The 27,643-nt window shown below is 33.6% G+C and overlaps 5 protein-coding genes and 2 pseudogenes across 12 annotated transcripts; 2 read left to right on the top strand and 5 right to left on the bottom strand.

Moving 5' to 3' along the window:
* Positions 1-705: 705 nt before the first annotated feature.
* Positions 706-4,411, bottom strand: LOC111292184 (heterogeneous nuclear ribonucleoprotein 1-like). Of its 4 annotated transcripts, none has more exons than XR_002690479.2 (4): positions 4,033-4,411; positions 2,217-3,514; positions 1,547-1,760; positions 706-1,083 (listed from the first exon to the last, which is right to left on the bottom strand). XR_002690479.2 is itself a non-coding variant. In XM_022884439.2 (2 exons), the coding sequence occupies exons 1-2, from the start codon at positions 4,252-4,254 to the stop codon at positions 2,351-2,353; spliced, it is 1,386 nt and encodes a 461-aa protein (XP_022740174.2). In that variant the 5' UTR covers positions 4,255-4,411; the 3' UTR covers positions 1,999-2,350. The 4 variants fall into 4 exon arrangements, 1 of the variants encoding a protein (XP_022740174.2); XR_016328546.1 differs by lacking the exon at positions 706-1,083 and adding an exon at positions 1,293-1,327; XR_002690478.2 differs by lacking the exon at positions 706-1,083 and having other exon boundaries at positions 1,293-1,760.
* A 1,317-nt stretch (positions 4,412-5,728) lies between these two features.
* On the top strand, positions 5,729-7,462 carry LOC111298285 (uncharacterized; annotated as a pseudogene).
* LOC111292201 (uncharacterized) lies at positions 7,271-11,273 on the bottom strand. 3 transcript variants are annotated; one of them, XR_002690488.2, is made up of 3 exons: positions 10,423-11,273; positions 8,615-8,898; positions 7,271-8,001 (listed from the first exon to the last, which is right to left on the bottom strand). XR_002690488.2 is itself a non-coding variant. In XM_022884459.2 (2 exons), the coding sequence occupies exons 1-2, from the start codon at positions 10,659-10,661 to the stop codon at positions 8,841-8,843; spliced, it is 297 nt and encodes a 98-aa protein (XP_022740194.1). In that variant the 5' UTR covers positions 10,662-11,273; the 3' UTR covers positions 8,416-8,840. The 3 variants fall into 3 exon arrangements, 1 of the variants encoding a protein (XP_022740194.1); XR_002690487.2 differs by having other exon boundaries at positions 7,271-7,963; XM_022884459.2 differs by lacking the exon at positions 7,271-8,001 and having other exon boundaries at positions 8,416-8,898.
* A 2,621-nt stretch (positions 11,274-13,894) lies between these two features.
* On the top strand, positions 13,895-16,099 carry LOC111298286 (protein PROTON GRADIENT REGULATION 5, chloroplastic-like; annotated as a pseudogene).
* A 312-nt stretch (positions 16,100-16,411) lies between these two features.
* On the bottom strand, positions 16,412-18,567 carry LOC111292216 (eukaryotic translation initiation factor-like). The gene is given in 5 exon segments (XM_089745132.1): positions 16,412-16,706; positions 16,785-16,850; positions 17,525-17,650; positions 17,739-17,907; positions 18,174-18,567. Coding segments are annotated over 5 exon segments (615 nt in total). The 5' UTR covers positions 18,380-18,567; the 3' UTR covers positions 16,412-16,658.
* Positions 18,568-18,710: 143 nt separating this feature from the next.
* On the bottom strand, positions 18,711-21,019 carry LOC111298554 (large ribosomal subunit protein uL14x/uL14z/uL14y). The gene is made up of 4 exons (XM_022893272.2): positions 20,863-21,019; positions 20,268-20,552; positions 19,080-19,121; positions 18,711-18,968 (listed from the first exon to the last, which is right to left on the bottom strand). Exons 1-4 carry the CDS (start codon positions 20,873-20,875, stop codon positions 18,886-18,888), a joined length of 423 nt encoding a protein of 140 aa, XP_022749007.1. The 5' UTR covers positions 20,876-21,019; the 3' UTR covers positions 18,711-18,885.
* A 514-nt stretch (positions 21,020-21,533) lies between these two features.
* Positions 21,534-27,643, bottom strand: LOC111292225 (uncharacterized). 3 transcript variants are annotated; one of them, XR_002690490.2, is made up of 4 exons: positions 26,630-26,996; positions 23,950-25,796; positions 23,496-23,724; positions 21,534-22,658 (listed from the first exon to the last, which is right to left on the bottom strand). XR_002690490.2 is itself a non-coding variant. In XM_022884487.2 (3 exons), the coding sequence occupies exons 2-3, from the start codon at positions 25,753-25,755 to the stop codon at positions 23,560-23,562; spliced, it is 1,971 nt and encodes a 656-aa protein (XP_022740222.2). In that variant the 5' UTR covers positions 25,756-25,796; positions 26,630-27,643; the 3' UTR covers positions 23,283-23,559. The 3 variants fall into 3 exon arrangements, 2 of the variants coding, with proteins under 2 accessions (XP_022740222.2, XP_089601257.1); XM_022884487.2 differs by lacking the exon at positions 21,534-22,658 and having other exon boundaries at positions 23,283-23,724; positions 26,630-27,643; XM_089745131.1 differs by lacking the exons at positions 21,534-22,658; positions 26,630-26,996 and adding an exon at positions 26,253-26,473 and having other exon boundaries at positions 23,283-23,724.

The following is a 27,643-nucleotide window of genomic DNA, read 5'->3' as shown; positions in this document are numbered from 1 at the left end:
GAAAAACCCTTTTCAAAAATGATAATAGACATTTTGAATATTTTTAAGATGAAAAAATAATTTTAAATTTTTATTAAAATATTAGAATAATTTAAGAATAATTAATTAAATTATTTTGAAAATATTTTAAAAATTTTTTACTAAATTTAATAGATAGTACGAAATTAATTAATATTTTTTTTGGGCTAACGTTATAAGGATCTTTTAATCTTTTTCATATGTAATTTTAATTAGTAAATCAAAAAAATTTAAATAAATTTTAATAAATTTTATGATCTAATCAAAAATATATTTTTTATTATCAATTGTACATAAAAGAAAGTAACGATGACTCCGTAACAGGTCTACCGATGGTTAGCCTTAGGTTGGCACGACAGTAGTTATCGTCCAAATTCTATAAACTTTGCCGCCATTGATGACAAGTATTTATTTATGTTTTTGCCGGTTCATGGTAGGCTGATCATTTAGGCCTTAACAGATGTATTTATCCATGGCGAGATTTTACCCTTGATACAAGTATTGCTAACTGCTTCATTAGAATCTTTGATTTATTTGCAGATATTTCATTGACTATAGGCCTTGCAATTTCGCTGCTATTGGCTATCCATGCCAAGGCTTTCCTTCAGCGTACTAATTCAAGCGAGTTGCTGCGTCGACCATGGCCAATTGTTTACGTACCATCAGCTTTTTCAGTTCTCATTGCAATAACCAAATCAATTTTGAATGTCATATTAGCTGATACAAGCTTAAACAAATAATAATTACCTATAATACCTGAGCTTTTCACTTTCCAGCAAGTGAGAGCAGTACTCATCTGAGTTTAAACACTGCCTGCCTCCATTGGTAAGAGACAGGCTGGGTTTTTTTTTTTTTTTTTTCTTTTCCCTGTATTATTAAGGAAATGGAGATGATGGGATTCAAACTCCGACCTTACATATCTTCTTAAACTGCCCGATTCCAATGATAAGAGAGAAGCTGAGTTTCTATCTATATACATATACATAGATGCTGCCATTCAGTCACCAAGTCATTACTAGTGATTAACAACATTTGAACCATACGTCTCATCGTCCAATTAAAATCCTGAAAATGAAAGCTTTCAGCATCAGTCTTGAATCCTTCCATCAACCAAAACTCAATTCGACTGCCTAGGTTGACATTCAAAACTACTAAAAGCCCCTCTTCCACTGAATTATTGGTTTGTTACCTAAAATGTACAGACACGAAAACAAAATTGGGGTCTTGACTCATGATGTGACCGAGAATAATGAGCAATTATGAATCATACGACGTTACCAATACCAATCAGAAGAATTTAACCTATTGCCTGTGGAAGGAAAGAATGGCCCCAGCATTAAATGCTAGGGAAAACTCAATAATTCATTCCAAAACTAACAGGAACTCTTAAAGGACATGCTTTTCTAAGGCTCTATTGATCAGAAATCACACTGTAAGATCTACTCTAAAGAATCAAAAGGCACCCCAAGTAATAAGAGAATAATGTATCTTAATCTGCCAGACAGCTAACAGCTTTGAGTCAACATACCCCAGACCGTTTGCTTCACAAATTCAAAAGCCAAGAGTTGGAAGAGTTGGCAGCAACTGGATGGGGAAGGGCCTCTCCCATGTTAACTCAAAATTTCAACTGAGCAAGTCCTCGGATGAACAAACCCCACATTGAAAAACCCCCACCACGAAGCTCGGGTTCAGCCCTGAGTAGACACTTGACTCCACCTTTGAACTCTCAAGCATCTCTCCTCCTGTACAACACAAGGGCAAATACAGGGGGAAAATGATTATGCCATCCTCAAGTGTCACCTACCACTATGTTTATCGCTACCATTATGAAGTGATCAACCCAAGTGGTCCATAGCTCCACTGCTATCAGTAAAAATCCTTGGTACATCTTCGTACCCTACTCATCATTTCAAATCAAGCATAATCATCTATCATCAAATTTCCTAGATGATATAAATAACATCAAAACACTCAAAACAGTCAAGACAACAGAAATAAAAGTTATATAAACTAGTATAGCTTAAACACTACCATAAATAAGAAACGTACCGGAGCAGTAAGTAAACAAATATAAAGCAAGCCAAATTTAAACTACACTCAATAGCAAAACTAAAGAAAGGCAACTATTATGCCTCAAAACTACTTATTATGGCTAGCAAAATAGATACTGCAAGCTACTGGGATTCAAGCAATCCAACCGGTCCCAAGGTGATTAGACATCCAAATTGAGCCTCTCCCGTTGCTGCTGGGAATAAGAAACCATCACCACAAGAGCAAAGAGAAGGCTATCCACAGAAGAGGTTGAAATCAAGTTGTCTTTCAAGTGATTGAATCACTGTTGTTGAGCTTGTCGGCCCTGAGCACCACCGTACCCACCACCATAACCACCTTGTCCACCATGAGGACCATTTGACTGAGTGCCCCCATAATTTCCAGAACCTTGTGATGAATCAGACCTCCATGATGCATTTCCATACCCTGAATTTCCATTTGCATCACTATATCCACTTCCTATGTAGCCACCACCACTTCCTTGTAGATCTCCCCCGCCTGAACCAGGATTAATATTTGGAGTAACACCAGAACGACCTCCAACAGCCCCATACCCAGCATTCCCATAAGATCCATCATTTCCGCCATACCCACCATATCCATAACCTTGACTCCCGTAACCAGTAACTCCAGTGGGAGATTGGCCGGTAGCTGCTGACCCTGGACCACCACTACCAGCACCAGCACCTGGGGCACCCCAAGAAGCAGCATTTCCATAACCCATAGTACCATAACCAGGAGGAGTTTGAGCGCCCCATGAGCTTCTAGGTGCACCAGGAGGGCCACTTGGATAACCAGCAGTAGGATTCCCATAAGCAGCACCTGCAGGGGCACCATAACCAGCACCTGCACCACCATAATTGCCATAACTACCATAACCGACACCATTATTAGTGGGACCATAACCATAACCAGCTGTGTATCCTGATGAGCCATAAGGTGGAAAGCCAGCTCCAGTACTCTGGGCCTGCATGTACCTATTGGAGTCCATACGACCATCATAAGAACTCGCATTCCCACCAGAAGAACCATAGCCCTGGTAACCTCCACCACCACCAGCACCACCACTGATAGTTCGGCTAACCCCACCAGGATTGGCATCTTTAGGAAGGGCCCGCTTCACTTCAACTTGCTTGCCATTCAAATCATGAAAATTCTTGTGCAAAACCCTATCAACAGCATCTTCAGCGTCAAACGAGATAAAACCAAATCCACGAGGCCGCTGAGTATTCTGGTCATACATTATTACTACATCAGTTACATGACCATATGCCTCAAAGTATTGGCGAAATCCATCTTCAGTTAAGGTAGGAGGCAACCCTCCAACAAAAATCTTCTTGGTCCTGATATTTCCACCACTTCCAGAATTTCTACCCTGATTAAAATTTCCAGACCTAGCAGAAGTTTGCTGCTCCTCTCTTGATAACGCCCTCTTTGCCTCGACCTGGGGAACAGTTATCATATCTTACAATAGGGAACTATTCTCAAACACCAGACAAAGACAATAACAATACAGATAAATTTACAAACTCGGATGAACTCTAGCATTCAAGCAAACTCAGCCGCAATTTTAAAAGCAATAACAGTTCCTAAGTTAACCAAACAATACCTTGACTACAAAATTGGCAACAAAAAATGTAGCATACATTATGAAAATCCAAGTATCTTCCCAGGCTCAGGAAAAAACAATAATATAAAACTTATAAAGTTCATAATTAGCAATAAAATACAACAAAATTAAAAAAAAAAAAAAAAGATACCCAATATGGACCCACACAATCATCAAACAGTAAATCAAGAGAAAATTATCAAAAAAATCATTTATCCCTCAATACCCATCAAACTGACATCAAAAAAGAAAAGGAAAATCCAAAATTTTCCACCTAAAATTAGCATTAAAAAAGAAAAACCCAGATGACAATAACCCTAGAAAAACCAATTAAAGCACAATACAAATCTCACCATTCTCCCATCGATGCTGTGTTTTTCTTGAAGAACGGTATCGAGAATGGCAGGATCTGAGAAGACGACGAATCCAAACCCTCGAGGTCTTCCGGTAACCTTATCTCTCATAATAACTGTCTGCAAAACGTCGCCGTATTGGCTAAAGTGTTCCCTAAGCTTATCCTCGCTTGTTTCCCATGGTATCCCACCAATGAACAGCTTTCCCTGATCTGAATCCATTTCCCAACCCCTTTTATCTCTTCTTCTTCTTCTTCGTTCCTCTCTTTTATTCCTCAAAATCTAACAAAAAACTTTTGATTTTAATCTTCCTTTCGCTAGGTTTTTGGGTTTTGGAGAAGAAAAAGAAGAGAAAGGTTTGTTGGCTATTTTGGGGCTTGAGATAGAAATTGCGGGCTTAGGAAATAAAGAAGGGAAGGAAGTGTGAGGGAGGTGGGAGCATGCCATTTGGACGGTGTAGATTGTGGTATGTTTTGGAATGGACGATTGTGATTTGATATTTGGGGTGGAAGCTTAGGTCGTCTGTAGTGAATTTTGGCTTGTTTTGGAATTCTCATGTGTGGTGCACGCGATGAAACATTTGATATTTTTGTTCATGATAAATATTCCATTTTTCAATTATCATAATTTGGTAGGTTGAGGAAAGGGAATATAATTATTCATATTTAATTTTTTTAATTTTTTAATTTAAAATTATTAAAAATTTTATTTTAGATTATTAAAATTTTATATCATAAAAAAAATTCAAACTTAATATTTTTTATTTTCAAAAAATACAATTACAAATACGACAAAAAATAAACACACACACATATATATATATATATATATATATAAAGATGGTCTATTTGCATCAACGTAAATTTTATAATTTTTTTTAACTCTTGAATTAAAATGATTAAAATTAAAAATATTATTTTTTTGCACGATAAATATTCTTTTGTTTCAATTTTTATAATTTGATATAAATATAAAAGGGACTATAATTATTCATATTCAACTATATGAATTATATATTTTTTAATATTTTTTATACTTAAAATTATTAAAATTAAAATTTAATATTTTATCAACATACTACATAATTATTATTTTTATATAAAAAAATAATATTTGAACTCAATTTTGAGAATTTACAGAATTTATATATGTAATATCTTATTCGAGGAAGGAAGCCTTAAGCTAAGCAATTCAAATATAGATTAAAAAAAAAAAAAAGGCCAAACAAGCAAAATTTCCCAAGCAGCCAAGGGTAAAAAAGGTAAAAAAAAAAATTCCTCAAGAACACCCATCTTCCCTCACTCTAAGTACAACTTAAAATCCAACCAGACAAAGCTAACGTCAAATTGGAAGTAGAATAAATTTTTGTTGAGATCAAAACAAAAATTTCATCCAATCTTGTCATGTCCGAAATCGAACACAATCAGTGAGTCAAGTGACAGCCGCATTTTCAGATTTAAAGAACGAAAAAGTCATGTTTGTCCTTTGATTATTATTTTTTTTCTAAGTACCTCCACTTCGGTTCCTCCCATCATCATTAAAGGTCCAACGTTCATATTTTTTCGAAAACCGTTAGTGCCAAATCGATTTTAAAATCACCCAAATCTGAGAGTCCATTTTTTCCCAGCATGGATCGCTCCTGACCCTACCCCAACATTCCTTTGTTCTCTTTGAAAACTTCACCAGGGATTTTCCAATGGGGTGTTGCCTTGGCTGTTTCGGGATTTATACTAAAAGGAAGCCTGGAAAACCTCCCAATCGGATTCTCCCTGGAGATTTGGTAACCTACTTTTTTTTTCGTTTAGAACATTTCTTGGAAAGTTTCAACTGGACAAATTCATTTGTTTATGGTTTTGATTTTGCTGTTGAATGGTTTTCTTGCATAAACTTGTTAGCTATAAGGGGTATTAGCAAACAAAATTTTTGATTAATTATTCGTGAATATGTTCGATTTTAATTTATTTATATTCAATTATTAAACTTAACAAATGATTTTAAACATCATTTGTATGTTTGCTTATTAAACATACTGAACACGAATAAATGTTTGTTTATTTATTTATGTTCATAAATAAATTTATTTATAATTCATTTATTATTCACTTGCTGTTTGTTTGTAATAATATTAATAAAATTATTTTTTTATTTTTTATCTTAATTTTATTTTAAGATTCATTTATATTTGTTTGAATTTATTTATATTTGTTTATAATTTGTTTGTTTAAATTTATTTGGTTATAATTTATTTATTGTTTAAAAATGTGTTTATTTATATATATTCGTAAATATATTCATTTAATGTTTATGAATAAGCTCGTTTAACTTAATTGAACGAACATGAGCTAAATATGACAAAGTAAATTTTTTTTAATGAATATGAATTAAACACAAACACTTTTAAAAATAAACAAATAAACACAAACATACGTTCGTTTGTTCATGTTTAATTCGTCTACAACATTATTAGCTAAGAATCCTTGGATTCATCTGTTTCTACAAATCTTGACATCCTACAAAACCCCGTTACCTCAAATTCTCAGCTGAGGTCAGTTGCAGGTTTATAGTGCCACAGTTTGTATTTTTGTAAAAGGGACTGACAAGTACATATGTGTGTATATTTATTTCATATCTAATACGCGTAAAAAGCCTAAAGAGATACCGAGTATCAAGATCAGGAAGAAAAGTGAGCTTCAATATCAATGCTCAGACCCATGAGCCGATTCCAGCTGAAAAAACAATTGCATATCAGTTTTCACAGAGTGTTGAAGAGGAGGAAAGTGAAAAGAATGGAGCAGAAACAGGAAAAGGGAGAGTGCCCTATCTCTCTTGAGGGGGATTCAAATTCATTGCAGAAGGGTTCTTATCCTGCCAACTATAGCTACCAAAACTGTAGAGATGAAGATGATGGAATGACAAACGAGGAGAGTGATCTAGAAGATGATGATTTTTTTTATGATTATGATGATTATTTTTATGATTATGATCAAAGACAAAGGATAAGAGCTCTTGGATCACTTTGACTCTGTAAACATGGAATCAGCAAAGGGAGCTTCATTGGTTCACATGGATGAGGACAAGGCCAAGAATCAAATGCCACTTTGTGCTTCAACAAATGGAGAACTTAAAGTCACTTGGGATTGGAAATACAAGGATCAGAAGCCAATATCTATGGTCTGTATTGAATCCAGTTGAAAATACTACTCAGTGGAAAGAAATTAAAGCAAGAGCAGCACCACCACCTAAGCACAAAAGGAAGAAGAACATTGAACTAAAGGAAGAACCACTAATACCCTTCAGTTCAAAGCTGAGATCCAACTGCTCACCATATTATAATCAGTCAAAGACCCTACTGCAAGACAAGGCAGTTGATGCTAGCCTCACAAACTGGTTAATTTCACCAACCACTGATTTGGTTGTTGTCTGTTTATGATAAAAGGGTGAGCAAAATTTTGGGTTGCTGTCTGTTTGTATGTCAGTTTATGATTCTTTGGTTCATTTCAGATTGTTTAATAAGATTTGGTAATTTTGGTAGCCCTTGGTTTCATTTCTTCATGCTGTACTATATGTACAAGGATTGAACAATGTGTTGAAGTTGAACCATTTAATTTCAATTTTCAGGCTTCTCAAAACATTATTCTAACTTAAAAAAGGAAGAAAACTACTCACATTCCAACATTGTGTTGCAAGTTAATAGCTGTCAAAAGTTTACCTGAAAATATATACAGAGAGTTCCTAACAAAAGCAGCAGATGATTAAAACTGCTCAGAAAGGTGAACAGGAAGGTAGAGGTTGCTAGAAGCAAGAGCAATTACACCAGCAAAATTTAACAATTTTTTTAAGTACAACTTACTTCCCAAGTATTAATTTCATATAGATCAGTTTGGAGCCCACCATTACACATATACAAATGCAATTGAGTAGCACTGGCAACCTGGCATCAAGTGGTATAGCATGTCACAGTATATGTTCCTATCACCAATCATGCAGCATATTGTGATAAAGTTTGCCTAATAATGGGATCAATGGAAGCATATGTTCTAAACAAAGACAACCAGAATATGCATAGATTACACATTCTGCAGTACTGAATGATTGTCTCACAAGTAAAAGATATGGTGGGATCAGTTCAGAAGTTTTAGGTGCTCAAATTTATGTAACTTAATTACACCATATCTTGGACTCATTTGCAGTTCTAACCAATCAAACAGTAACACAATTACAAAGGCCAATACCATACTCTGTATACCAAAATCGCATTTCTCATCATGAATCTGACTCATAACTTATTAGCAGATGGTTATTGTGGAAATAATTTTCTTCTGCCTCTAGCAACTAGCAACAAGAATTTTGTGATAGAGATTATTAAGATTCAGAAGAAAGTAATGCAGGGAAAAAAAAAGATGCAAATAAGATTTACATATTGACTATTCCATTTTACGTGATCAACTTGTAAATATCACATACAGGGAAAAGCAAAAAAAAAAAAAAAGGATGGTTAATAAAGAGACATCATGCAAGAAAGACAACCATCATCATTATCTATCTGCTTTCATCTCTGAGATAAGGTCCATGCAATTCTTACATGTTCATGGTGAAACACATGACAAACCACCTTGTAAATGGTAAAGAACTCCAGTTTGATAAACTGCAAATATATGAGAGACTGCATCACTCAGCACCTGGAACTTTAATCTATCCTTCCAACAGCAAGTTCAATCCAGGGCTATCTTGTCAAAAAATCAAGGTTGAAATTGAAACCCAAATTTAATTTTCCAGCGGTTAATTCCTGATGGTTTCCTGTATTGTACCTACATTATGATACATATGCAGGAATCTGAATCCTCATCATCAGAATCGCTAACATCACTGCAGGCATAGATAGGATATTAGGATGTGACAGATACAATGGTTAATCAATGAAAACTACATTAGCAACTATTCAAGTCCAAGTTAATCATATTGCAAGGTCAAGTGTGATTCACACGAGTAATCCTTTTCTTTTGCAAATTGACCTTGTATCACCAATGCATAAATCCAATGTATCTCCTTTCAATTAATTCTTGCAAAGACAACAGAATACATCAAAGAATTCTGCTCAATTGTTCGTATTCAATCAAGAATATCAGTGACATTTTTTTCATGCCAAAAAAGTAAAAAACTAAAGTGCTCATTCCTGAGAAGATCCAAAATATGCCATTATTTTATTAAAGAAACCAAAAAAAAAAAAAAAAAACTAAATGGAATATACCATGTGGACACAAACAGTATAGAACAATTCAGCTCAAGTAATTCCTAGTTAATACACCAAGAACCAGTTCAAATTCAAATCGTGTTACAAAATAAGATGGTCCTTTGTACTTAAAGTAAAGTTCTTGATGTTTTAAACGAAAACATCAATAACAGAAAACTAAGCTATAAGTGGGCCCTTCAATCTGCATTCTTCAATCTATGGATGGTAGGGTTACTATATACTTGGATTGTTGGATGCCAAGACATTACAAGGCCTAGATCAGGAGCTAAGAGAAATAGAACATAAACACACAAAACCCCTGGATAATTCACCATGTTATAGTGTCAGATATTGTCTATATCTTACACCAACAAAACTTTTGAAGATATGTGCAAAAGACATCCTAATGCTTCAAGAAAGTACCTGAAAGACATGCTGTAGTAAAAGCCATTTGGCACAATGAGATAAAGTTGAAAACATTTTTGTAAGATTTTGGTGATGTCAATATTACAAGTATCAATTACAGCAGTCCTCAATTCAGATTCATTGTTGGAATATGGAACAACCATTGAAATTTTGACATAATCAATAATCAATACAGCAAATATCCCCTAAAGCAAACCCACAAAGTAATTTGCATACAAAAGAAATGTTGCTTTATGCCAATCCCTCTCTGCAATCATAGATAGAACAGGAAAAGACAATGACAGTACATTGCCTTCTGAGTGAAGCTTGTATGGTACATAAAATTTTCAGCTCTGTACCCATTTGTTCTATTCTTGGAATTATCATTCAGCTAGATTGATATACAACTCACCGATGCACGGCATTATAACATGTTTAAAGACAAACTCAAAAGAAAATAACAGAACATGGGATTTGAAGATACAAACAAGTCTGTGATGACAAACTACTTTTAGTTTCAGCCAAGGTTGAAATTTCTGGTGTACACAAATTTGTTGCATACTTAAAATGATAAAGTAGCTATGCTCATAACAATTCATCAATGTAGCATTGGCAATAAATTCAAACAAAAAGTTCACTAGTGACAGAATCATCTAAATGACATATCAACAAAACCAAGCCCAAAGAATCAAAAGTCTCAAACATCAAACAAATTACTGCATACATTGGCAGATAAACTCCACAAAACCAATCACCTTGGTTCAAATTCCAGTATCTCTGCGAGTTTATTCCCATTTTTATCATTCCATTGGACTTTTCGCCGTGTCTTCTCAGGTTTTCTTGACATCCCACCTTTCTTAGGTGGCAACAAAGAATTTGACTCACAGTAATCTTCTCCATCAGCATGATCTTCAACTTTTGGAGAATCTATGGTACCTAGAGTCTTGTTTTTATGTCCATTAACATCCTTAACATCATTATGGACCGCATCCATTGACAATTACACCTCCCCACACAACACAATTCCACTCAAATCTATAACTCAATAAACTTACAACAAAACAGCCTTAAAATTTGATAATTGGGATAAAAAAGAGGATCTTTTTATCATAAATCATAAACCCCATTAAGGCAACTAGGTGAAAAGAACAAGACTTTCATAAACCTTTTAACTCTCAAAGTTCAAAGAAAAACATTGAAACAAATAAGGAGATCCCTGTATTAGATTGTGATTTTCCAAAAATCCCAGAGACCCAGAAAGAAAAAACTAGTGAATTAACAAAACCTAATCCCCAAATTCAAAATTTTTATCTGGGTTTGAACTTTGAATGGGTAGAAAGTGGAATCTTTCAAGCTAAATCCAAGCAAGATAGTCAACGCCTTTGTATTTTGACACCAGAAAAAAAGCCAATGAAAATCCAATTCAATTTTCAAAAAGAAAAATAGAAAACCATGAAACTTGAGAATTCATATCAGGGTTAAGAGACAAAGGACCAATATTTTATTTCCCGGGACAGTGATGGAAATTCAGTTAAATTACTATTTAAAAAAAAAGCTTTTCACCCGAAATGAAATATAGAGAGAGAGGAAACAAAACTCAAAACAGTGGATAAATTTTATATATAAATATAGAAAATAAAAAAAAATGAGAAATTTTTTTTTTAAAATATGAAACTCAAACAATTTAAAAGAGAAAAAAATTTAGGGTTTTATTTTATTTAAGCTCTTGATTTTTATGATGCAATATTTTTATGATCAACGGCCAGGATTTGAAATGTTTGAGGATTGGGGTCCATATTAAGGCTGCAGATGTACGGTCATTAATATCGTTATTTTCTTTGGGTTCGGTAAAATAAAAAACATGTGAGTTTTCTTCACGATTAAAAATAAAAATAATTTTTATAATATATATTTTAATTTAATATTTAAAAAAATAAATATTTTATTTTATCAAATATTTTTATATTTTATATAAATATCATTACTTAAATTATTTACGTGATATTAATATTTAATAAAATTATAAAATATAATATAAATATTCAAGTACAATCAAATGACCTTTTTGTATTTTTGTATTTTTTATTTAAAAAATTAGATTTTATTTTTTTTTAATTTAATGATTTGAAAATAATTGAATATTTATGATAAATAATATAATTTTATTATATATTTATGTCATATTACTTATTTAATTAACGGTAATAATATAAAATATCAAAATATTTGATAAAATAAAATTTTATTTTTTAAAATATTAAAATAATAAAAAATAAATAATATATAGGTCATTCTACATATTAATTCTTCAAAGAGTGGCATTTCGTTGTGTCATTTTAGTGTATCATTTGGTTTTGAATTTTTTTTTAAGTAATTTTAATGGGTTTGAGTTAAATGGAGTATTTTAAATATAAATTATTTTGGATCTGATAATATGATACGAATAAAAAATATAAAAATAACATAATTTAAATTTTTTAAAAAATTATAAATAAATTTAATAAAAAAATTTATATTTTATATTTTTATATCGATATAAATTATATCACTTAATTTTTATATAATATTATATAAATATAATATTTTATACATATGATTACACTAATTATTAAATCTATTTAGATTTTAATTTCTTTGAATTTGAATCTTTGATTTTTTTAATCAATTTAAATTTAAACTGATTGGAATTTAAATAATTTTAAATAAAATTTTGAGTTTATCTTCATTTCAACACCTCAAGGACAAAAGGGTTAAAATTAATTAAATAATATTTTTGTTGGGTGAGGTGTCAATGTTCAAGAAGAGTGTGATGGAAAGTCTTACCATTTATGACAGAGAGTCAAAACTTTGGTGGGACAATTTGTCCTTATTTTACGTCATATAATACGTTGTATGATTCTTTCTATTTGGTTAATTCTTTTTTTTTTTCCCTCAAAATTAAAATCTTTAATTCAATGCATACTATAGTTTAGTTTAAGCATCAATGTTAAATTATACATAATTGAATTTAGAATTTATTTTAGTTTTTTATAATTATTTTAAAATATGATATTTAATAAATTTTGAGTTTAAATTTTAAAAATAAAATTTAATAAATTTTGAAGCTCAAATCTTAACACATGTAAGTCAAGTTTGATATATAAGATAATAGATATAATAAAATAATAATTATTTCGTATTATGTTTTATTTATATATAACGACGATGGATTAATTATTTCGAGATGATTCAATTATTTCAAAGTAGAATAGATTATTTTTAATCATTAAAATTTAATTTACATGTCTTATTATACTATTAAAATTATATCAATAATTTAAATTATATAAATTTTGAAAAAAAAAAAATTTTAATCAAGAAAGAAATTATCTTGTTCTAATCCTTAGATATATAAAACACAAGATAATATGACATTTTTAATACAATTCTATGTAAAATATTATTTTATTTTATCTTATCTTATTATAATATTATCTTATCCTATTCATAATATTATTTTATCTTATTATAATTATATATATATAATATATCTATAATTTTTTATTTTATTCTCAAATTGAAACATTTTTTTTTTTGTAAAATAAATGTATTATTCATATAAATTTTTTCAATGGCAAATTTTTATAAAAATTGCTTTTTTTTTTTTTTTAAAGTTAAAAAGTGCATTTGATTGGAAACGTGGATGGTAGATGATGGGTTGGTCATATACAAGTAAGATAAAATGCATTTTCAAAGCAATAATAAATTTGTCACAATCGTAGATATTTTCCTTATGTTAATCAGATGGTTTTTGTGGCCAGAATTGATATATCATCACTTGGCTTTCATTACTCCTTTAACGTTAATAATGTGATGATTCCATGATTTTTTTTAGGTAACGATTGCATGAATTATTACTATTAGAAGATATTCTCAATATTTTAACAATTTATTATTAATTGTTCAATTTTCAAATAGTTTAGATGAAAATACGAGGTTAAGAAGTTTTTTATTATTATTATTTTAAAAAGTATTTGGTTTAGTCCGATAAAAAGTTCAATGCAATGTGAAGATTATTATTTTTAGAGATAATAACAGAACGAATATTATTATTTTTGAAGTACTTATATTTAAATTCGTTTAATATTCATAATATTTGAGTTTATATAAATATCGATTTAAATTTCATATTATTATTTAAATTCGAATCTATTTAAATAAATATTATTCATTTAATTATCCGAATCAATGGTTTTGGGGTGGCTTTCATGGCCGATGGTTGACAATGCCAAAGTTCTTTTGTTCAATGGGAGTACAGTAAACTAGAACAACTTTTGGAATGAACCAGTGACATAAAAAAAGGTTAAAAACCAGAAAGGAAATGACCCAACCATGAACAATTGACGCCAATCTCTGCTGCTGAAGATCAGCTTTTTGTTGGATGAATTTGCAAGTCTTGGTGATCTTGAAATCATTCCTACATTCTGCTATGGAATCCATTTTGCTTAGCATGAACAAATTTCTCAGTGAAATTAATTATGAACTTGAGTCATTTTGCCCTGAATTTGATGTATGCCATTCTAACAGGAGCTCCCTATTGGTCCATTCATTGTTTGAACAGAAAACTGCATCAGAACATTCTAATAACTTCAGAAATCAGCACGGAAAGTTCCTTTTTTTTTTTCCTCATATGCGCATTGGTTGCCTACTATTCCACTTGTTAGTCTTCCAAGAAGACATGTTGTTCACGTTCAACAGGAGGTAGCATCCAAGAAGTTGGGGATTGGAATGACAGCTTCAACATCCTGAATCAACTATTTCATTCCAAGTAGTTCTTGCCTTCTAAAAACCATTCAAAGACATGGGATTTTATTTCCACCATTAGATATAAATATGAAAAAGATTCTAAATTCGACGGTCAGGATCATCCTATGAATAATCTAATGGATACGGATCCCCATTTTCCAAGGAAGAGCCAGAAGATTTCCAGATTATGTGGCTCCTAATGCCTTAATGAACTTCTCCACTCACCAGGCTCTCGTATATACACCAAAAATAAATCCTCTTCACATGGAGAAAAACCCCATCAAGCACAAGTTCTAAACAACATAGAGAAAACCATCTTATATAGTTTCATTGCAGCTAGATAGAGAAAAGTTCTGAATAGGTGTTTAATCTCTACTTCAATTTCGGCAACTGGGTTTAAGGGAGGTTGGGGTACTTCAGTAATTGGTGAAGACTATGCTATGCTGGCTAAGTGAGTTCTCAACCGTGTTCGAGTTGGACAGCCTGTTAGATTACAGCCTATTATGAAGAATGTCAATGAAGGGAAAGGTCTGTTTGCTCCTATTGTGGTTGTTACACGCCAAATTATTGGCTAGAAAAGGTTCAATCAACTCGGAGGAAAAGCAATTGCTTTGCGGTAAGGGTGTAAACAAACAGAATTTTCGGCGAATTATTCCTAAACATATTTGATTTCTATTCGTTTATATTCGTTTATTAAACAAATTGAACATAAATAGATGTTTGTTTAGTTTGTTTATATTCGTGAATAAATTCATTTAAAATTCATTTAAAACTCGTTTATAATAATATTAATAAAATTATATTTTTATCTTTTATCATTTATTTTAATCTTATTTTAAGATTCGTTTATATTTATTTAAATTTTTTTATATTTATTTTTCATGAATATGTTTATTTATATATGTTCGTGAATATATTCGTAAATATATTTATGAACGAACTCGTTTAACTTAATTGAATGAACACAAAACCAAACACAAATAATTTATCATTTAAATGAATGAACATGAACAAACAAAATAATTTTTTTAACGAACATAAACACTTTTAAAAATAAACAAACAAACATAAAACATATATTTGTTTGTTTATGTTTAATTCGTTTACAGCCCTACTATCATGTAGTATTTCCTATTCCTACCACCGTAGAACATGTAGAAACGTTATGTGCTTCTGTGCCTCATGTTTCCAAAATCATATCCATTTGTCTTTTATCGTCTGATGAAACATAATTTTGCTTAATCCAGACAGTTTTCAGAGCTAGGAATGAAGCAGGTTCCCAATAATTGTTACAGTGTTATTGAATTCATCTATTTCTTTCAAATGGTTTTTTTTTTTTTTTAGGTAATTACTGGATTCTGCAAATCAATAGGGGCTAATCCTAAACAAAGGCAAGGGTTGCTTCGTCTGGCCAAGAAGAACGGGGAAAGGCTTGGATTCCTTGCGTGATGATGACCACACGTGTACTTTGTCTTTTGACTATTGGAGATTAAATAGTTCATTCCAAGGACATCCAGATGTAAAACACATTCTTCATCTGGGTTTTTTCCTTGGAGAATCAGATTGTAAACCACATTTCTTTCCTTCATATGTACTTGTAAACCTTCAGTTTAGTTGAACTATATAATTTTCAGACCATGAAATAAACATCAATGAAAATAAGTTAAAAAAGAAAAAAACCCTAGAATCAATCACCTGATGTTTCAGAAAATTGAAAGCTGCTTGAAGCTGAGACCCACCTACCATAGTGACAAATATCAGACTAAAGGGTGGCCAACAGAATACCTTCAACTTAAGCATGATAATCTTCCCCTAATCTGTTTTTGGGATGCACAAGTAGCAATGGAATAAGAAAACCTTGTAAAAACAGGATATTTCTTCCAATAATGGATTCTTAAGGCTGCCGGCAAAGTGGAATCAAGATGCATATGAGATTCAGAACATGAGACAGGGAATGAAGATTCAAGAAATAGAGCGAAATTCTCAATATGTTGAACATCAGAAGTATCCGAATATAGAACTTGATTGTTGATGGTATCATGGTATTACATTAAAAAAAAAAAAAACTCAGCATGCAAAGTATTTCAATTACCGAGTGTTCTCAGCTCACAGAGAACAAAAAAATGGGTAACAAATTACGATACTTCCTGCCACAATTTGGCAATAGAGAGTGTTAGCCGCCACAAAAAAGGAATCAGCAAAATATTCACACATTGTATCGGCCTTTCGCTGATCTTTCCCTTCGAGAGTCGTCCTGCAACATATAAAGCAGTCAGTTGCAACAAGAGAATATGCACTAAAAATCACAAGTACCATCCAAAATTACACTTACATGGAAGCTATAAGTAATGTTATCATTAACGTCAATGATCTCCTTCCACTTCCTCCCAATGCCCATCTAGATCACAGGGTTCCAATTAGCATCATCAACACATACGATTCACAGAATTCCAAATGGACACAATCAATCATCAAAAGCATAGGGTAAATGACAAGAAGTAACCACATCTTCAGTGAAGAAGCAAATTATGCATTGCAACTACATGGCAATGTGATCTGGACATGTGAGAGGAAACTGTATAAATGTCAATGAGATAGTTTACTTGCAAAAATATGACCTTTCGAGAGATCAGAAAACTAAATTATAAACGTGAGAGTAAACATCATCAGTGGAAGATGACCCTATCTACAACTTCAACAATCTGTTAAATTGCCACATGCTAAAATTGTCAAATTCTTAATAAATTGATGAAAGATGAGCTGAAAGGGGTTCCTAATTGTTACATCAAGGCAAATAATTTCATTTCTTTTGCATTCTAATTGAAAACACGAACCCATGTTTGCAACAAAAGTTTTAATCCGTCAAATGTGAATAAGAAATTTTCAGCAACGCATGAGTGATCAGACAGATTTAAACATGTTATTGACTTACTTGAAAAATAGAAACATCATTATCAGTACAGGATCTTCCCATTTGAAGCAATTTCTTGCAGAATGATCACAGCAGAGGATTCCTAACTCAACAAACAAATAGGTTCTGATTCAATGCATCAATAGTTACTAAATATAGACCTAAGCAGCCTCATTTGTTGCTGTTTAGGTCCACAATGCAAGTTTGTCCTGCCTTTGGCGTACACTAGCAACTACGCCACAGATCTCATCTGCCTCATCAAATTGTTCCCCAATCAATGCCATCAACTGCCCAACAAAAGACCATCAGTCAGCCCAAATCCCAATATATATTAATATATAGGCAAGCATAGCAGTAATGACTCAAGACGCCTACAGTTTCAAGCCACATGTTATCAAGATTAGCCTTTCTGTTGCTAGTGACAGACCACTTTCCTCCATTAGCACACTCAGGATCTTCCCGTTTGGGCTCAATTCCAGCCTTAAACAAGTGGAAATCAGCATTTGCAGGCAACTTGCTAGGCTTGAATATTTTATCATACAAACTGAAACATAACAAAAGTATTTTTAAGTCTCACATTTCAAAACATACAATAAAAAATAACAACAAAATAACAGAAACCAACTCAAGTTCCCTTTGAAGCTAAAAAGGAGAGATCAATAACTGAACCATAAGAAAAATGGATAAATAAAAAACCCCAATTGGTAAGTCCAAAAAAAAAAAAACACCATCAAATATAAAAACCAGCAAAAAATCAACAGATCTTAAAAGTATATATAAAAAAAAGAAATGGGTTTTCAATAAAAGTACCACCAAAATTCTTCTAGGGTGTCCAAGGTATAGACTTTGCGTAGAGAGGTGACCCAAGCGGCGCCTTGTTTAGGCTTTGACTGATTATCAAGCCAAAAAGTCCACTTTCCTTCAAGCTTATGCGGCTGCTTCTCTGTCCCTGTTGAGGCCGCTTCTGCCGCCACCACTACTGGGTCATTAACTTCCATCGCCGCCTCACTTGCCATACATGTTTTTTTTTTTTTCTTTGTTTTTCTTTTCCTTTCCTTTGGGCTCTTCCAAGAGGAGTGGAAAACGACAAAAGACTGATTTTACAGTTTTGGGTTTTTCTTTGTAGTTTTGGCTTTGGGCTTCAACTAATAATATTATAATATTATATTCTCAAAGTAAGGAGAATTCATTTCTTAAGCTGATTTTGTACATATAAAATACTCAGTAAATTTTTTTTATAAAATTTAATTAAATATTTTTTATTATTAAACTCTTATTGAAACAAAAATATTATTTTCACATGAAATAAAAATTTTAAAAAATAAAACTGTCCATGAGGATATACAATGATTGAATGCATGCATGAGTGTTTTATTTTTTTATTCCATCTTCAAATCCAAAATCAAATCAAAAGCATCCAAATGATATTCTGAACAAACAAAAACTAAATAAAACAAATCTTGATCCAGCAAACTATAATTAGTCCGAGGCAGACCAACAAAATCTCTAAAAATTTGAACTCCTAAACAATGGCATTGGCCGCACTAGCAATCCTTGGCCACAGATCAGCACACTCCTTCCCAATTGGACCAGTTATGGCAGAACCTAGAACAAAGCATCAAGAAGAAAATGTCAATTGTAATACCATTTAATGCAGACATTACAAGATTGGATGTTGTCCTGAATAATTGAAACGCTTTTGTATTGGCTGTGTACCTTTCATTTCTCCCTTTGGATTCACAATGACACCAGCATTGTCTACAATCAGAACAAGATTTGAATCAGAAATTTAAAGTAAAACATCAGAAATCAGCATCTTTTGAACAGATATTTGCGAGTTGCGACTTAATGAATCTGCTAGTTTTCAGAACAAGCTAAATTGAAAGAAAACTAAAAAATTTTAAACAACTGCAGGGTCTCCAAGCAGACATCCGGCATGTTTATGAAAAAGACTGAAAACTGCCAATCTACTGCTATTATCAAATGATGGAAACAAAATGAGCAAATGGAAGTCAAAGTTTAAGGTGCACATTTGGAAATATGTAGGGCCCAAATGGAGCACATGCAAGCTTCATAAACTTAATGCATCTGCAACGATGGACACACTCAGTTTTCCAGACTAGTAACTGTATCAACCATTGAATATTAAAGTAGATACCTGACTTATGTCTGGAGATATGACATTATTTTAACTAATTATCAAACTACAATGGTTTCAAGACATGCAGAATTTCCTGTTAAACATCATGATACCTCATTAACCAGTCATCCTCCCAACAGAAGAAGTTAGCAAGATAATCAAAATAACAAACATGTGTCCCAACCTGGACAGGGATGATAACCATAGTTACCACCTGGTATTGGGGTAAGGTTGGCTAATCAATTTAGCTGGGTATGGGAGGTGTAGAGAAACCCTGAACAAAAAACTCCCCACACCACATCACCAGCGCACAGACAACCAAAAAGGCGAGAAAAACAGCAGAAAAATGTTACAACAGTTTAGAAACCACAAGGAAAATTCCCAGAATGAGAAAAAAAAATGTGTCGAATTGCGAAAAGGGAGATCCCAAATGAGATAAATCTCACTCAGATGAAAATTTTGACCACTAGGATAAATTTTGCTGGTCTCAGAAAGCATCAGATCATACTACGCACAGGTTAATGCATACATCAGGACACTGCTTAACCAGCAAACCTCTATCTTCAGCAAACAGTCTAAACACCAATTATCAGTCGCATATCATCAGCATCTACCATTTTTTACTTACCCTAAACTACAGAAAAGAGTAAATAACCATCAATAGATCACTAATTTCTAGTCCCTTTACCATGTAATGAAACTACACACATGATTAACAAATCTACATAACATAAAAAACACAAGGGAAGCAAGAAAGATTTTACCTTCAAAGTACATGTAAACACCATCCTTTCTGCGCCAAGGCTTGCGCTGCCTCACAATGACAGCAGGCAAGACCTTCTTCCTGAGATCAGGCTTCCCTTTCTTGACAGTAGCCATAACCATATCTCCAACACAAGCAGATGGCAAGCGGTTAAGGCGGCCCTTGATTCCCTTCACCGAGATGATATAGAGGTTCTTAGCACCAGTGTTATCAGCACAGTTCACTGTAGCTGCCACTGGCAGACCAAGTGACATCCTAAACTTGTTACCAGCTGACCCTCCACGTCCTAAGCAAAACAAAAAAATCACACCTTTTTCAGCTATGAAACAGCTGATGAAAAATGAACAAATACCCGCAAAAAAATAGGCCAACAGCTATCGACGCTTTCATTTTTTTGTTAAATTTAATAAATCAAAACAAAAAAGCTAAATTCAATGTTAAGGTTTTCCTGATCTGGGTTTTTGTTTATGGGGTTAGAATCATGCAAGCAATGAGAAAAGGATGGATTTTTATCCTTTATTTTGCTCTTTTTTCTGGGAAAATAAACGGAAAAAGAAAATGAAACAAATATTGGGCTGAGAGAGAAGAAAACTGACCTCGCTTCGACATTTTCGACGGCTGAAGAGAAACAGTAAGTACACTTTAGGGTTTTTGAGCTTTATAAAGACAAAAACTTAGGGGGTTTTGGGTTTCTGCTTTGGGTGTTGGCAGTCGAAGGTGCTGATGGGCCTCAAGCTCTAAGTCTCTCCTCCACTCAGAAATTGGGCGTGGGCACAACATGATGCCTCTTTTACTTTTGAAAAATTAATTATATTTGGTTAATAAATTCTATTTTACTTTTATAATAATATTTTTATTAGAAGTGGAAACAAAATTTGAGGAACTGAGAGCTAAGAATTAAATTTTATTCTAACATAAATACTACTAATATAAAAAAAATAAAAGTATAAATTATTATCATAATCAGCTCAAAACTGAAAGTTTTGAGTTTGAATTTTAATAATAATTTTTTAAAAATTACAATTTTGTATTTATGCATATGGAATTCTTCATTAACAGCAAAAGATGTTAATAGTCACTTAGTCATGGAAAGGGGCTGGATACCATGTTTCAGCAGGAAATTTGGTAACATCAATTTAATTTTGAAGTGCAAAATCATAGGCTTCTAAGTTCACCAATGCTTAATTGAATCTAGTAGCGAAGCTGACAGAGAAATAAAGAATGCATCGCATTTGTATTTGCATGAATCACCTTCATGATAGAATGGTTTCGGAAAAACATAATGAAGCATGTTCTGTGCTTCCTGATTGATCTGTTTGCATTGCGAGGCAGAATGGGAGATACAACATGGGATTCCTCCATATGTCAGGAGTGATCACTCAGAAAGCAGTAATCACTAGATGTTTTACAACGTTTGTATTTTATTTATCGAATCGAGCATGGAAATGTACCGGCGCCATCGGTACAAAACTGTATATTTACACAAGTTAAACTTCGTATTATGTACAGAAAGAATCTCATAATCTCCAATTTCTACGGAGAGAAGTATTTTATATCAGCAGCAACTTGCGTAAACTGATTCAGCCTGAACCACACTGAATCACTGATGCTATTGAGCATCACATCTGCTCCTTGCTCCTGCTTACCATGCTTTCTGATATTGCATTCTCACCAGACAAAGTAGATATAAGCACACCAAGTGATTTACCCTTAAGGAGATTTATCCAAGCAAAGTCACTATTTCAATCACCCACTGATCTTATAATACCAGAGCACCATGGAACTTTACTCCAAACTTGCTTGGAGAAAGGGCAGCCAAAGAACAAATGATCTCTGTCTTCAATAGCCTGTCCATAAAGAACACAGAAAGTGTCTGACAATACCGCAATTGTAGCATTTCTGAAGAAGTGATTTGTCCAGAACAGCAATCCAAGCAATCAAGACACGCTTGGGGATGCTATAGCAGAATCATAAGAGATGCACCTTTGGCTACTTAGATCAAATGGAATTAAAGGTGCCTGCATCATTAAAAATTCCTGACTTGGACACTGTCCATCATGCCTGATTCTCGGTACAGGAAATGAAAGGAGCTACAAGACTCCTTAAGTCAGCAAGCTTCTTCGAGGCCCAACTATAAGAAGACTGCTGAATTTGCCAAAAACTTTGTCCCTTCCGAATGAAACATAAAAGGCAAGTGGAAACTTCCTAGATTTATTCAAGGAAGAGAGATACCTGGCCACATGTCATGAAGAATAATACAAACAGATCCCATGCAATGGCTCCAAACCACAGCAGCAAGTTAAAGTCTTTCTTATTTTTTGCAGAATGGTGTATTTCCAGCAGTTGTGTGTCCGCATCATTCCCCATGGAGGACCAATGACATAGTCCTGAGCTGTGATCAATTTGCACCATGCACATTCATGATATTATGGTAAGAAACATTTTTGTGTATTTTACACATAGTAGAGGAAACAAGCTCATTATGACCAAGCGTAAGCCTATTATAACAGTTTATCCCTTTCAACTCTCAAGAGAGAGCTTGTTTTCAAGAGGGAGGAGCAAAAAGAATTCTTACTTTTGCATGAAAGCAAAACGATAAGAAAGTTGCATGAATGTACCTGAAGTGATGAGAAAAAACTGAAAATCTGATTGAACTAGCATAATGCATTTAAGAGCGAAAAAGAGTAATGTTACCTGAAGAGAATGCTCTAATACCAAATAAAGTTATAGTTAGGCAGAAGGACCAACCTCCTTCCACCTTCGCTTAAAGCATGAGTACAATATAGTGATTACAAAGTCTATGAGCAAAAGTACCATAACATGAAGATAATTTGAAGGCAATTACTCGAAAAATTAAGTCATCACACTCAAAGTGCAAACTCATCCTTTATTTTGCAATTTCTGAGAGCTACATGCTAGTTCTTTTATGCTTGAATTTCACTTCTAGTTTGTTCAAATAGAATTTCAAATTTTACTGAATGCTAAAGGCTACAGAGTATAGATTCTGTAAAATGCATTTGGTATAAAATTCACACCAGCTTAAACTTGTACATTCAATAAAAAAGGAGCAAAATACAAGATCTTTTGTTCTAAGGATTCAAGGATAAAATTCCCAATCAATGGTAGACAACCTATATAAGATAACAATCTGAAACAAGTCAAACTAGCTACAAGAAAATATAAAAATAATTATCTCAGTTTGTGTATAAATACCTAAATTTCAACTTACACACTGCTTTGGTACGGTAAGAGGATTACAACTAAAGAAACTTCAAATCTAGATGTCGCCACCTTTACTGCTGTACATTTTTTGGTCGGAGAGTGGGACTTTGAGTATGGATGTAAGCGATAGCAATTGCAAAAGACTGCAGAGCTGAGAGTGTTGATTGAAAATGAATAAAATACAGGCCATCATGAACATTTACTATCCTCAAGGCTGGAGAACCATGCTCTGAACCCTGAAAATTTGAAGTTGGGCAATGGTCATCACAATGCTTATTCAGGTCGTAATAAAGTTATTTGATTGTTAACCATGAAAAAGAAAATCTGTTCCACTGAGGAGAAAAGGTGCAAACACAAATATCATAGATCTTGTGCTTCTAACATTGACAGTGAGCCTAAATCCTAACAGTATTAACCATCTTAGAATGTAACAGACGGGGAAAACACAGAGACTGGCATACCTGAATGAAAAAATCAAATAACTTGCATGCCTCGGACATATCTGTTGGAGGTAAACCAGCTTCTTTACTTGATCTGGCTTTAAGTACTGTCAGCGGACAGCCCAAGTCCCAGCCACCACAGTCACAATGTCCACCAGATCTCCATCTTTCAATTAGACTAGAAGGGCCACCATTTCTAGTTCTTGGACCACCATGAATACCTGCTGGAACTAGAGCATCCATACTTGTCGAGCAATCACTGGTATCACAAGAACAAGCAGAAGGAACTGGGGCTTCCAAAGTGTCAACCGTTTGCTTAAACCCCGCTTTCCTGAGAAGCTTTAAGCCCCAGCCTCCAACTTCTGGGCTAGGATTCTCAGGGAAATGGTCCCTCGCAACAATGGCAGTCAATTCAAAATTAGGCAGAAGTTGTTCCTCTAAAAGGTTTGCCCCATCTAGTGCATCAGAATTGTTGACTGTATCTTGGCATGGATCCCAAGAAGAATCTTCCATTATGGAACTTGATGGACGAAATCTAGACGTTGATCTCTGCTTGGAAGAGTGACTGCTCTTGAATACTTCCATCACCTTTTTTGATAGACTCTTATTTTTCCTGTGGTTATGGCTTGAAGTTTGCATCTCTTGAATAAAAGTTTCATTACCACTGAACAAAACAAACTCCGTCTCCATGATTTTAGAATCTTGCGGGCAGATTGAGAAAGAAGTAGATACCTTCATCTTACCAACAAGGTGTGACTCGTTATCACTCATCCCATGTTCCTTATGGCCTCCCCTGCTTGAATGGAACAAGTACATATAGTCCAGACCCTTATTGCAAGCTGATCCTTCCTTTGACAAATTGGCAACATATAACTCCCTCTGATTATCCAGGGAGAAAACAAAATATGGAATCCCACCCTTCCATGTGCACTGAAGCATTCCCTGAGAAATTGCTGTAGAAGTAGAAGAAAAGGACTGATAAGAGCATGCTGAGTTTGTACTTGACACAGAAACAAGCCTTTTATGCAGAGTCTCAGATCCATATTTATGATTCTTTGATATGGGTGTTTCATTTCCTAGCTTATGTGAGGAATAGTTACTGAAACCTCCAGGAGAGCTCATGAAGTCATAACTTATCGATCCTTTAACATCATTCAAACTTGGATCAACATCCAATGCACCCAATTTCCGTAACAATGGGCTCTTCAATATATTTGCCATACTCTTGCTGCCCATTATTGAACCTAAAACCCACTGTTCTGCAGGACCGATAACTACACTACCAGTCCCAACTGCCAGTGGACATTCAAAAACAAACTTGCCCAAATCATATGTATTTTCATCCCTGATTTTAGCTGAATTCAGTCCATGAGATAAAATGCCCATTTTTATGGAACTTAAGTTCACAGAGATGTTGCATTGAGCTGCTTTTGCTGCATTGATATGAATCAATTCCAGGCAATGACGAAGATATTTCTCATCTAAAGTGACAACATGCCTCATAATCTTATTGCCTATTCCAAAAATACTCCTAAGGAATGGATCCTTTATAAGACTTTTTCCGGCTTGTAATCTCTTAACATTTAATATCAGAGCATGCTGTGGATTTACCCTTCTTGCCAGCTTTCTCATTCCATTGTCTCCTGAAATATCCCTTCCATCCTCCAAGTTTTGCAGTGAATCATCTTTGCCTTGTTTCTGACCACTGACAAATGTGTTGTCCATCTTCTGTCTCTGATCAAATATAGTGCTTAATGATGGGCACACCTCTTTCCCGTTCTCTGCCTGGAAGTGGTTGATGTCAGTTTGACAGCAGACAAAATCCATATATAAGCCTCCAACTATCCAATTTGTACTTCACAAGAAATCTGAAGAATAGGATGAAGAATTACATCAAGATGGTACAAAAAAGGAAGTAAATACAAATGGAAAGGATGCTATGACTCTAGCACTACCAATCCATGCCTCAACTAGAAAGAATAAGGTTAAGACAAATCTAGATGGAGAGGGTACTTTCAATGATGAGAAACAAAACAGAACATGTTGGACTCGAATAAAAACTATGTTTTTTTATATTCAAGGCTGCTAGGATTTGAACAATGGAGCTTTAATTTTTATATATGTAACTATGTGCAGTTATGCAGAAGAAAGACAAGAACATATATCCTTGTCTTTTTTCACTTGTTTTCATGGTATCTAGTGGACATAATTATGACATATAACCAAATTTAAAGAGCTTGATTACACCAACATTAAGGTAAAAAGCAGGTAAAGGAAGGAATAATGAAGCATTGATGGAAAAATACAGCAGAAAAAAATCATACCCAGAAATTAAACTCAACCAAATCTACCATCCAAATAGTATAGAGGAAAGAGAGATCACTCAAATTACAAACATATTAAGGGAAACTGATGGGGCTTTTGAACACTGTCAAACATATTACTCTATAACAATAAACCAGCTTCCATCAATCCAAGAAACTCAGCTACATAAAATTTTTGAATCAAAAGAAAGTGGAAACAGTTAACCAGAAAATTCAATCCTAAGAACAAAACTGGGAAGTACTTGCTATTAAGTAATACCAAAAAACAGAAATAAACAGAGACTGTCAAAATCAATGTAAAAGAAAAACAAAATGAAGAAGAAAGTTACAAACTTTTATGAATAGAATAAGTAAAAAGAGAAACTTTTTTCTCTTACCTCAAAGAAATGGATCCAAGAAACAAAGATCAACCACCCCAATCCAATAGAAAAGCAAAACAAGCAAAGATAAGAAGCAGCAGCTGATTCCCAATAAAGTAAAAACTTAATCACTCATTAACCCAGAGCTTAGAAACTCAAAGAAAGCATAACCACCCAACCAAGATAACAAAAGACAGCTTTTTGTGTTTGTGAGAAAGAGAAAAAGAATAGAACCAAACTAAACTTTGTTCCAAGTACTGTTTTTGTTTTTTTTTTTTTTTTGTTAAGAGAAAAGGTTAAGGTTGGTTTGTTGTTAACTGTTTAAGACACTAATCAAGGTTGCTTTTTTTGGCTTAAAGAAAGAGATAACAAAGCAAAGCACCCCAAAACTGAAGCGAAAGTAGTGGGCGGCATGAAATGGAAAAATGGTGTTGTAAACCACATTTAGTCGTGGAATTTTGGTTCCACGTTCTTCCATAGTTTCAACAAGGACCCACTTTTATTTTCCAATTATTTTTTTCTTTTATGCAAATAAATAAAAAATGAAAAGCAGAAGGGATATCTTCACAAAGAAACAATTGAAAAATTCTCCAAGAGGAAGGAGTGCGCTGGAACGCAGGATGTGAACAGAAATCCACTGAGGCCGAAAGATAGAGAGAGGGCCACTTGCTACATAGGGAGGGGGCACATCAACTGAAGAAATGGACTTTCTTATTTCATTTTTTTGTTCAAACAGAAGGATTCTTTTCCAAATACATGTGAAGGAGAGAGAGACCAGGGAAGAAGATCTTGTTGACTAGTCTGGGGGAATGGTCAAAGTACTGCCAAGTTGGTAATGCCATATGTTTTTGTTCAAAGCTTGAAAAACAAAAAACAGCAGGAACAACAACATGAGATCCATTGTTTGTTGTTCTGTTTTACTATGATTTTATTTATTACAACTATCTGGATCTGCTGCATCTTTTGCTTTGCATGTTGCTCTTTTTAAATATTCATATTCCTCTTTTACTTCTTGTACCAATTTAATAAAGT

The sequence above is a fragment of the Durio zibethinus genome, chromosome 16 (genome assembly GCF_047325235.1).
Source record: "Durio zibethinus cultivar Kanyao isolate XHJ-2024 chromosome 16, ASM4732523v1, whole genome shotgun sequence".
NCBI lineage: Eukaryota > Viridiplantae > Streptophyta > Magnoliopsida > Malvales > Malvaceae > Durio > Durio zibethinus.
Note: the sequence above shows the minus strand (reverse complement) of the source record. Positions and strands in the feature narration are given on the sequence as shown.